We start from the raw sequence: 12474 nt of genomic DNA, 5'->3' as shown, positions 1-12474 counted from the left end.
AATTGACATGTCCATCCCACAATTGTTGCAAACTATCATCAAACTTGCACAGGGATTGGTGGGTTTGGGAGGTGGCGATGTCACCTTTAATTCAACAACTCTTTTGTATTATATTAGTTCCCAGGGTTTAAATCTTAGTCCGTTCTCCACATAACATACAAAATTTTACATTCTTCTTTCATGCACTAACCTCCTCCGCAGTGTGCATCTCTGGTCCACGCCTGGGTACAACAATTGGCAGTCATCTGACACACTAGCCTTCACCCTTTTCATTTCATCAGCGTTGCACAGCGCGTCTTACTTTGCCTCATGACAGAACGGACTGGCTCCTTGAAGCTCTCTCTCCCACATTAACCAAATTTACAAAAATGGCTGCTTCATTCAGCTCATTAAAGTAAATGAAAATGAACATATATTAATTATATGATAATGAAACCTTCACTGTTTACCACCCACCTTACACTATTCCCCATTAATGTTACCTCGCATAAGCTTAGTGCAAAAGTGGCATTAATTATTACTTTAAAGCAGGATGCAACATGCAGAAATAATGATGCACATTCTGCCTATTCACACAACTTCTTCGTTTGTCAAAGCACAAAAGTTATTACAATATTAATTATGTATGTGTTAGTTCTGGCATGTGCACAGTAATTTCCTTGTGTTTGTTAGTTTTACTACAATTACTTACTTTTAGTACGTATTAAGGGGGTATCCATTTGAGCAGGTTTAATTTTTGCGAAACCCTGCTCCATCAATCCCCTTGGGGGTCATCCGCTCTGTTTTTATCTACACTACAAATCACCTACAAGCCACTTGCCCGGTCTTGTCGTCTGTATCTGGCTAAGAGGTGTCAGGTTGTTAGGGATATACATGCTTCGTGCAGCCACAGATGTGCGGGAGTTTGACTCTCCATAGTTTTGCTTTGCAAACTTTCAGCTGTCATTTCAGCTACTGCTCTATAGCTGAATCACTTGTACCTTTTACCATATGTTTATTGTTTCAAAATAACTTATTTGTGTCTTAACCGTCATCTTCTAGGTCTTAATCTGTCCTTCTGTTGCACATTTTGGTTTAATCAATTTCCCCAAAAGTACCTTTTTTTTAAACCATGTTTCCTTTGTGCTACCCTTATTACATTTCGTTATTGGATGTTTTTGTATTTCCACTTTTTCCTCTGTTGCCGTCTGATTGTAATGTATGTGTTGTATGTTATGCAGAGGGATGTGCTTTTAAGTACAGTTTGTCATCAAAGAAGTTATCAAAAATGGGAAATCTAGAACCTACTAATTGCACGAGTTGGTGGAAAACATGGCCTTTTATTTTTTAAAGGGCACTTTCAGTTCGTTTTCCTGCTCCTCATGTTTGCATTCATCTAGACAGGTGGGTTTAAGGCCTTTGCAAAATATTGCATTGTACAAATAATTGTCACACTTTTAGGCCTCACGCTCACATTAGTTGGGTGCGCTGCTGTTTTCAAAACATTTAACTGGTTTATACTCGCGCCATTGACCTACATTTTCCTGCCTACAAGGTGAAAACGAACTCTGGTTCTACTCACCCACTGCGATGGCCTTCGGCAAGAAAAAGTCGATTCTTCTGTATTTTCCAGAGAGTAGATTCCTCCAGTCATCATTAGAGCGGTTCTAGGCATCTTCCTGAAAAAGGTTTGCCCCAACTCAGACTTAGCAATGCGTGTTATTCCCCAGCATGCAAATACACTATTTGGGTTTTCTCCACTAAACTGATCATTTTCAAATTGATTATAAGGCGGTGCCTTCATATCATGACTACCTGAAAATGGTACTGTTAATTAAGTTGATTGAGTCATTCTTATTGTGTGTGTAAGGGTGTCCGTGTAAGGTTTAGTAGTGAGCAGTTGTCTGGATGTGAACCAGGTTCGTCTGTTCCGCTAATCTAAATTATAGTTGACCACTATGAAAGTTAGGTGAAATAATTTTCCAACATTTTCTATATGAGCACCCTTCAGGGTTTTGACAAGTTACATCTAAGCCCAATAGTCGATTTCTGAAAGAACCATTCGTCTGGTCTAATGCAGTTGAACACTCTCAACATAACATGTCTGTAATATTGATGCTGGTAGGCCACAGGTGTCTGATGTTGGTCAACGATGGCTGGTTCCATCTTCTGCTATGGACCCTGCTTTCACCGGTGGGGAAGGAATACTTTTTGTTATCCATCAGAGGGATGGATTATTGATTGGGGGGGGGGGGGTGATATTAATTGTAATCTCTTTTATACATTTTTTTACAAACTATGTTCGAATAAATCCGCTTTCTGTTTCCCCTACATGTCAGAAGTGTCCTGGAGTCTTTTATGTAGCATGTTGATCAAATACATAATTTCCATTTTGCGCAAAACTGGCTTTGTGGTGTAACTGCAATATTCTTTAAAAATCTACTGAAGCCATCCTTAATGATTCCCTGGTAAAGTATGGATGTTGATTGCCTTGGCCGTTGCCTTTTTATTAAGGTGCCGTTGTGTTTTAACAGGTGGCAGTGCTGATCCCATTTCGGAACCGTCATGAGCACCTTCCCATTTTCTTCCGGCACTTGATACCAATGCTGCAAAGCCAACGGTTGGAGTTTGCCTTCTACGTTATTGAGCAGGTAAGAAAACTATCACTTTCTTATGCTTGTTGACCATTATTTTGGTGGGCTCACAAAACCGTGATGGTTTCCTTCATTGTGGTGTCTTACTGTGTCTTCTGGCAGCTCTTAACTGAACAGCAGGATTGTTATAGAGAATGGCTCTGACTCACACAATCTAGCCGAAGCAAAGGCACTTACCTTCATTGCGCCTGGCGCACTTTTAAAAAGGTGCGCCTGGCCTAGTGACTGAAAGTGCGCCGCATTATGGGGAATGCGCTTTCCCCTGGGCAGCCACAAACTTATGCTGCCCTTGGTGCAGCACATTCATGTGAAATATGGAGCGGCTGCTTTACCGTCTTTCTGTGTTTCACTGTGCCGGCGGCACCCACCTGCACTTTTAAAGGAGAATAGAGAGATATTCCCCTGCCTGCAAGGGGATGTCTGGGGAGGTCAGTGGGACCCCCTTCCCCCCACCAGAGGGCTGTCATCAGCGGGCGCACTGACAGTGCCCCTCCTGAGGGCTTCTTTGCCTTTGTGCCAACATCAGTAATACGGTGCAGGCACAAAGGCAAGGGGATTCCCTCATTTGCATGGGACACGCCCCCATGCAAATGAGGGAAGACCCTCTTGAAGATATCGCTGGTGCTTTTTGCACCAGAGCTATCTGTATTACAGAAGAGGCCGCACAAGCGTCTTCAGGCCCCTTCTGTCTTTTCCAAAGCCCTCCGGCTGGGCACAAACCTCCATTGCGCCCCCTGTAGCACTTTATGTAATACAGCACTTGATGTGAATATTTGTAGCTTCCTGGGAGTCAAAGTAGTGTCCTTCAGAGATGTTCTACTTGAACTATCGCTTCATGCTGCTATTGCCTTCATATTGCCTAACTGAGTTTTTTTTTTTATATCTGCCGACCCCAACAAAATATTTCCATTTAAGACCAGCAAATGCATTCTTGTATGTAAACAATTGTCCACACCGTGCTCTTTGGGTGCTGAACCTTCTTTTTTTACTTCTAAACAAGCGGCTGAAATATGCGGGTCGTATTTTGCTGGGCCAGGCTGCTTTTCTACGTTCAAGAGGGGCCCATAATGTAACTACAGTCGCTTCTAAAGACTAGTTTTGAGTTTGAACTTCATGCATAACTTTTTCAAGATCCTCTTTTTCACCCGAACATGGTGATTATAACTGCGTTACCTGTATTTCCTTGGGACCTGTAGATGAATGTACCAACAGGCGTCACCTTGTGTCCCTGCTCTGACATTTGTCACATTCCTCCCGCAGTAGTCTCACTCACACCTGGCAATTATCTCATATTGCCGCAGGCTGACAAGGGAAAGAGAGTCCATTACGTCAGTGCCGCTCAGAGGTGGGAAACCTGGCAAGTCTTGTGTGACACTGTTGAGTCCGCCTCTCTTCGGAATCCTTCCGACTAAGACACAGGTTGGTTGAGTGAAACTCACCCGGGGGTTTCGGGAATCGTGGGCCTCTCAGGATAAGCCTGAGGGGCCCAGGGCACCTCTCGCTGTGAGTTTCCACAAGTGCTTTCTGCATAAAGGCTTTTATCAGGGTTGCCTAATAAAATGGGGCTCTTCTGCCTTTTGCCCCTTCTACGCCGGACTCCTTGCTCTTCAATCTCGTACTCCCAGCTGACGCACATTCTCCTCTCAGCGCCATAAGTCTATTGATAACATCGCAGGTGCTTCAGTATCGGCTCACTCTCGAACTTTCTGCAGCACGGCAGTCGTCTTTCATACAGACCAGTTCAAAAAGAAGGAAGGAAACGCATACAACTCCTATTGGCAAACAACCCCCAACTCTGCAATAAATACAGTTCAGACGAAACACTGGCACACTGCTGGGGCAGCAGCATTACTCCTTATGTGACAGTTATGTACCTAGAAAGCACTAGAACCTTCACCCTAACAAAGGTTACATGCGCAGCCAAATTTGTAATTGTGTTTAATTTTGAACTCATCAATAAAATGGTTTCAGTTCACCCCGAAGCCCTTGCAGTTTTATTATTTTTTTTTTTATTATGAAGTCTCTTCCTTCTGGTGTTTTTTTGGTTCTATCGCCTCTCCTGTCTTTTGTGAAACTACATGTTTACACTTAGAAATCTAGTTAATGTGCCTTCAAACTGCCTCCTTCCAGATTACAGAAGGGCGTCTGTGCTGTTTGTGCAACAAACACGTTATTGCCTCTGTTTCGCATGGTTTTCAGTGTGCATGTTAAATAATAACCTCGTTCCTAATGCAGGATATCTTTTTTTTATTTTTTTTTTACCTAGGAGATTAATTTCCATAAAACCTCCTGGCAAAGCTCCAGCTCATACAAAAGGGCCGGGAGCGTTCTACACTTAAATTGTTCGTAGACATTTAATTGCCACTTACAAAGCATAAACCCCGCCCAGCTTCACTTGCGCAATTGACACCACTCCTTTCACTTCCTGGACTACCAGAGAACACACATATTTCCTCGATGACTAGTTTTTATGTTGTAATAAATCTTTTGAGCGTGAAAGTATTAACCACTCCGTGGAGAAGTGTCATCCAGGATTTTCTTACGTTTCCTGGCAGACTCTTGTCCCCCATTAGACGTGTTACCCGTGAGCCCACATTAAAAGCTCCTCCCGTTTTTGTTGCTCTACCAGCAGAGCGCACACATCTGATGGACAAGGCTATTTCCTATGTGGAGACTGATTGCTGGGCTTCTAGTGACTAGCACACGGTCCTACTCTTTCCATGCTAAATCTGTTACTTTTACCCCATACTGTGCTCTTTCACTTAACCTTGCATCTATGTGGTGAGGTTGTGAAATACTTGTGCATGATATGGCTAGACATACATGTGCTTTCTGGATAGTATCCTCCATGAGGGAATTACTACTGCAGTAACTTCCATTTTGCTTTTCTGGACGCAGTGTATCAGAATCTAACCTTGTACAACCCATCAGTTCACTTGGGGATTTATAGAATAAAATCTTTAAGGCTTTACCCAGCTGGTGTCCAACAAAGGACTGGCCAAAATAATGTTTTCTGCTCGACTGCTCTGCGTGCAGATCTGCTGGTGGATTCTTTTACCCCTGCTTGGTTTGCTTGGGCAGTCATCCATCTGAAACTCATCCTTGTGCCACCTACCCTCTGGTTCAGCCTCACAAGCAGCATGAAAATTGCAGGAAACTCCATTCAGTACATTTACCCATAACTTTGCCCAGTTGGTGCCTGCCTCAGCTCCTTTGTTTATTAAGTCAGGGCGATATGTCCAGCTCTGGTTTGGCAGTGTTCGCAAACTTGATCATGAATTGCCCAGGAGAGGAGGAAAAGCGGCTGGCACTGTCGGCAAGAGAAAATTGGTGCGATGTGCATCGGTCAAACACACATGCACACTTATGAGTGCACTTTACTCCTCTCAGACTTGCTTGGCCCCGCCCGCCTTATATTTTTGTATTGGGCTCAGACACCATAAATAAAATTATAATAGCATTGCGTTATTATCCTTTAATTTATTGTCTGCTGGCACGGGCTGTGGGGCGATGCTCCTCCGCCATTACGGAGGAGCCACCCATGCGTCCTGCATAATGGAATTGTACATTATGTATTTATTGTGTACGCCTTTCATCCGAAGACACTAAAGCTAACACTTGACATTTTGAACATTGTAGAAGGTAAGGAAGGATGTACCAATTTATAAAAGTCAAATAACTTCTTTAATCTAACCTAGTTTGAGGTTAGGAGAATAGCTGCTTTAAGACTATTACTTTTGATTTACAAAGAAATCACCTAAGTTGCAAAATACACCATTGCTGAAATTCATTGTCTTTCATTTCAATGTAATGTTTGATACACTTATCATTTGAAAATATCTGAAAATGTTACATTTTTGTATCTTTAAGGCTGGAACACAGACATTTAACCGAGCAATGCTCTTTAACGTTGGCTTTAAAGAGGCCATGAAAGATCGAAAGTGGGATTGTGTCATTTTTCATGACGTGGATCACATACCTGAAAATGATCGAAATTACTACGGATGCGGCGAGATGCCCCGTCATTTTGCAGCTAAACTAGACAAATATATGTACATGTAAGTAAAGGGCTTTCATTACTCAGCTGTTTAACTCTTAATGATTTTTTCATAAAAAAGTGCATTGTGCTCCATTGTAAAAAACGATGGGAGGCAGTGTCATCAGCTGTTTCCCCGCCATATGATGTATTATTGTGCACTATGTGGAAAATGGGAATAGTTTGCTTCCTAATGATTTTTTCATAAAAAGTGCATTGTGCTCCATTGTAAAAAACGATGGGAGGCAGTGTCATCAGCTGTTTCCCCGCCATATGATGTATTATTGTGCACTATGTGGAAAATGGGAATAGTTTGCTTCCTAATGATTTTTTCATAAAAAGTGCATTGTGCTCCATTGTAAAAAACGATGGGAGGCAGTGTCATCAGCTGTTTCCCCGCCATATGATGTATTATTGTGCACTATGTGGAAAATGGGAATAGTTTGCTTCCTTGTCCCAAAAATAATGTAGATCCAGAAACTAATTGGCTAGCACTTTGTTGTGTTCACTGATGAAAATTTGTGCAACAGACCTTTCCAAAGTAATTTTTGTTTGTTAACATTTTTATCACTTGCTTGAATCCGACTGGGATCACCTTGATTCGGCACCTGATCGACAAAATATCACTAGAACTGAATCTTTTGTGTATTTTCTTTTGCCTAATAACTCTTTTTTTGTTTAATAAATCTTTTGTGTATTTATATCATTCCCCATTGTCAGGCTGAGAATCCGTGGTTAACCCAAATATCAGTAAGCGGTATCAGAATGGCCATACCTCTCAGCAACAGTATTTTAAGTAGCACATCGACCTTGTTTTAAGTAACCCAAACTTCACCAACAGGGTGGAGATGCGTTGCTCCAGCCAGCATCTCCCACGGAGAACACTTACAGCCCTGAAGAGTCATATCCTTCACATGGTGTGACGAAACATGTGTCGGCTGGTTGTATCTTTGTGTGTACTTCTCAAGAGTGCACGATAAAATAACGATTCAAACTACATTGGACTTTGACCATATTCATTTGAACATTTTGCCGAACTCGTTTGGTTCTTACATAAGAACTCAAGATTGTGGTTCGTGTGCACAGGACTTGTACTCATGCATTGCTCCACTACTCCCCCACTCCCCCTAGGTGACACCAGTACTCTTATTTCTACTGCATGTCATGTATGCGAAGAGCTCTGCTCCAACCAGTGTTTGACCCTAAAACAGTTTGCTTCTTTACTTTTACTTCACTCTCACTGGATTGCAGCCAGCCCTATCTACAGCTTTCATCATAAGTTGTCTTTGGGAAATTTCTGAGATTCTTACCACATCAGTGTCCCAGGGGGACACTCATCTATCAACTGTTACTATGACTGTAAAGCAGAAGGTCTTTCTTCAATCCCCGCTCTGGCTGTGACCAAAATACGTTGTAGACTGATGATCCTTATGCCAGGTATATTATCCAAGTAAAACCAAAGGGGATGATGGATGGAGTGTTGAACACTGCAAGCACTCACCCCCAGTCAACTGATCTGGGTTTAATCCATCCTCATTCTTTAGCTCACTCCGCCACCCCGGTTCAGACTTGGCCATATGTAAATCAGTCTGACCCTGTGCCTCATGAGAACAGTCCGGCCTGAACTGCCAAGCCATGTCTTCCCTGGACTGGAAACAAGCATCCTAGGACCGGTTTCTGGCTAATGAGCTGTCATTAGCCAGGCTAGCTTGAATCCATTGGCAAAGTGAGCAAGGGACCCACGTTTGGGCATACCCTGTCAACTTATGGCGAACAAAGTAAAACCAAAGGGGATGATGGACGGAGTGTTAAACATTGCACGCACTCGCCCCCAGTCAACTGATCTGGGTTTAATCCATAGTCGTTCTTTAGCTCACTCCGCCACCCCAGTTCAGACATCCCCATATTATCCTGCACAGAAAATATCTTGATGTGACATTTGTAAAGCATTTCCCTCGCACTGTAAGAGGCAGGAATAGGGGTGCAGCTCTTTTTGTGACAGAAAGCAAGACAATTTCTCCTCCTTAAGAGTGGCCCACCAGGCATTTCTGTTAATGCGGTTAAAAAAAGGAGCCCTCTGATACTTTCTGAGATAGAAACCCACAACACCTACCAACATTAAGTTACAGTGACTGCTTTTCACGTAACAGCGACAGCCTGATGCCAGTATCGGACCGTGCTCCATCATGGTTAGCCTGAACTTGTGATGTTCACAGGTATAGTGCAACCAGATGACGATATTTTCACTATACACTTTGAACTTGAATATCTCCTGTTTTACTGTTTGGGTTTTTGTTATGGTATCATTTTATTTATTAAAATGTACTCTATTCGAGATTGGTTTGCGGATTTTGTGTTTAGGTTTTTACTTTATTACTATTTGTGTGCTTCATAAATACTTTATACATTGCCTCAAAGTTAAGCCTGACTTCTCTGGTACCAAGCTACCAGAGGGTTAAGCACAGGTTGATTTAGTGACAAACCATGACAAGGATTGTGGTTGACACCTGAGTGGGGCTTCCACCCCCTCAACCAATAACCCATCAGTCACATTTAACTTTTTTTGTGAAGAAAATACAAAACACATTTATGCTTGCATGATTAATGCTTGTAACCAATATATACCTAGCCATACAACAAGTAGTTGAGGGTGAGGATAGAGGCTTATAGAGCAAGGGGTCCGCTGTGTAGAATAATTGTATTTTCCAAATAAATTGCTTAACATGTATGATGCTTCGAGGCTGAAACACTTTCAGTACAGCTAGCATAATTTGGAGCTTAGGTGCATGCAAGCAGTCACACGGTCAACACTTTATAACCCCCACTTTCATATAAATTGAATTTTAACAGGATAGTATCTAAACAAATGTTGACATTTATTGCACCAGTTCCGGGTGGTGCTGTCAACACCAATTAGAATCAGAATGTGAATTGGTAATTTTATCATGGGTAAGAGTACCCACGTTTGCGCCTAGCGTTGTGAAATAGATCTGCAACCAGATACCTTCATTAATTTGCACTATGGCTATGTTTTGCACCTAAACCTCTTGGCCACTCCACTAAATGTTTGGTAATTCCTAATAACGGCTTAATAAATAGTGCAAAGTGTGTGCCAAATTCTTGCTTTCCATGCCTGCAGGGATACTCTATCTTTTATTGGCTAATTTAGCTGATGACCAAAAATCTAAATAGCATAAATGCTCCTAGGTGTGAAATACTGGCTTAGATTATTTACAGGGAATCACAGATGCTGCAACAACCTCCCGCTGATTGATGATTGCTCTTACGATAATCCAGCACCTTCAAGTCCTCCGAAAATATCTGACCGTGTTTGTTTATTAAAAAGAAGCCCGTTTCAGGTTATTTCTCGAATTTTTCATTTTTCACTGGGCTGCTCTTCATATTTTGTATTCTAAGTTGTCATGATGACATTGCATGAATTCTTCGTTATAGCCCTATTGTGCACCAGTATCGAACAGGCCTTACATTTTCCGTTGACCTGTCAGACTTAAGTGTCATAAAATCAAGTAAATCAACCTAGTGACTCGACCTACGAATCTGTCATTGTTTTCCATACTTCAATAAATGAAGTCTTGTGTTACATATGTGAGTGATGGGACATTGCTTTTGAAAGAGTTATAGTCCTATATATCAACTAGAAAAATATAGACCAACAGAAATATTGAGGGCAAAAGATCTAGAAGAATATAGATGTTCAATACATGCTATTGAAAAGACCAAAATAGCCAATATCTTATCAACATAGATAAAGAACGTTTTTTAAAAAACTACCACAAAAAATAGAGTACGATATTGTAAAAATATTAAATTGGCATTAGAATTATATAAACTATCTACTACAAAATAGTGTAATTAAAAATATTTAATCTACATTAAAGTTACTACTGATGTTCCATTGATCAATAAAATAAATATATAAAAACTGTTCTTCTCAAACAGCATAATATGAATATATTTGATCTTTACATTATTAAAAAATAGAAATGTATTTTTTAAAACAAAATTAGAAACCTATTCATCACTTATAAATAAATTGCATTTTTAATCTGTTTAATAGTGCAACATAAATGTTACAATTAAAGTGCATCTTAATAAAAACATTTTTTAATGAATGTATTTTTAGAACAAAAATGCATTAATCTCAAAACACATTTATTATTCATTCAACCAATAAAAATAATTGTCATTTATTAAATATCAAACCTTTAATTATTTAATAAATAACAAACCTCTAAAAAAAGTATTTAAAGTCCAGGATCAACAAAACCCCCAAATAAAGTTTGAACAATCTCTATCATATAAAGTCTGACTTATAATTGTAAAAAACATTTTTGAAAAATTGTAATTATTAATGTGAGTGGGCCTTTTTTCCACCTTCAGTCCTAACATTGGGAAAAGGTTATATATTTAGCAAGGGCATATTTACACTTTTAACTCCAATCTTACCACCATTCGGGTAAATCTATATATTTGAGGGTGTCAAATTGTCAGTTCAAAATCCTGTGCTGCTAATATATCTCTAACCTAAGTGTCAGTAGCATTGGGCAAAATGTGTATGTTTGGAGGGTGAACGGGGAGGTCAGATTTACTATTCCAACTCCAACCGTACACTCATTGGAGACAGTGCTTGTATTTAGAGTGATGGAGGAGGGATTTCTATTGTCTGATCCCTAAGGCACCATTTCACTCAAGGGCAAGAGGCTTTCATGTCAGTTTTTCCTCTGAAGGACAGACAGCCCTGCATTACAGGGCAAGCATTTCCCCAGAGTTTCAGACACACAAGGCCGAGAGCACTGGGGAAGCTTCCTATAATGGAGCAGGACAATGCAGATCCCCTACAACACTCTTCCTGATCAGAGGCTGGGGTCACTTCATGGCTGAATGGCTTCCAGCTGTGAACCCTTGGGTCTCCCTGGTCCACTTGTAATTGTCATTTATAATCATCTTCCAGAGTTCTTATGCCCCCCTTGGGAAGTGCTGAGGCTGTGTTTTTGCGGGCCCATATTGACGTTTGTCGTTTCAAGCAAGCCTGTCCCTGAAACTTACTGCAGATGTGCTGTGCATTGCATTGCACCATTCTGTACACCACCCAGACTATGTTGCACCAGGTGGTGGAACACTGGGGGGTACGTAAAAGAGCAATGCAGCACTTTTGTGAATCTTTTTGGATCTGATAGTTGGGCTTCATTGCTTCTGCACCATTAAACACTTGTTGACACATCCGATGGGGTGGCACACATTCATTCGGACCTGCCGGGAGAGCTATTAACGCACCTCTGTTTTTCACCTACATGCAGCACTGCACACTGGTTCCTGGTGATATAAGGAAGCAGAAGTAATCAATTGATGGTGCTCGGATGATGCAAGACTGGAGCCAGGTTAAATAACTGTTTCTTGTTGCGCAACAGGCGGACCTGTGCGTGGTAGTAGTCCCCATGATGTAAGCCAGTTAGATAGTTCAGACTGTCAGTGCACCTACTATTGACATCTGACTGCTGTATCCTCTCCTGCTGCCTGTTCACTGTACCTCTACCCCCCTCCTTCACTGTTTATCCTTAGGACCTGGTTTCTACAGGAACATTCATGACAATCCAGCAATGTTCAACACGTAAGATTGCTCTGTGAGGTTATGCTCCAGCTGCCACCCTAAAAGTAAGTGCCTAGCACCTCCTCCCTCAGCAGTGGTGTTTACAGAATCTCTGTGTATGTTACAGGGGGCTATAACTGCAGGGGCAAGCTATACAAGAGAAGATCCCCTCAAGTCGTGAGGTTGCTGTACCTGTG

General features: G+C 41.4%; 1 protein-coding gene across 2 annotated transcripts in view; it reads left to right on the top strand.

The window, feature by feature from the left end:
• Positions 1–12474, top strand: part of B4GALT6 (beta-1,4-galactosyltransferase 6) — a 165320-nt gene that overhangs the window by 130084 nt on the left and 22762 nt on the right. For both annotated transcript variants that reach the window (XM_086965679.1, XM_086965680.1), the window contains exons 5-6: positions 2514–2630; positions 6504–6691. In XM_086965679.1, coding sequence (XP_086821805.1) covers positions 2514–2630; positions 6504–6691 — 305 coding nt within the window. The remainder of the gene's footprint in view (positions 1–2513; positions 2631–6503; positions 6692–12474) is intronic.

The sequence above is a fragment of the Lissotriton vulgaris genome, chromosome 4_1 (genome assembly GCF_964263255.1).
Source record: "Lissotriton vulgaris chromosome 4_1, aLisVul1.2, whole genome shotgun sequence".
NCBI classification, from domain to species: domain Eukaryota; kingdom Metazoa; phylum Chordata; class Amphibia; order Caudata; family Salamandridae; genus Lissotriton; species Lissotriton vulgaris.
The sequence above is the reverse complement of the archived record's forward strand: the minus strand, read 5'-3'. Positions and strand labels throughout refer to the sequence as shown.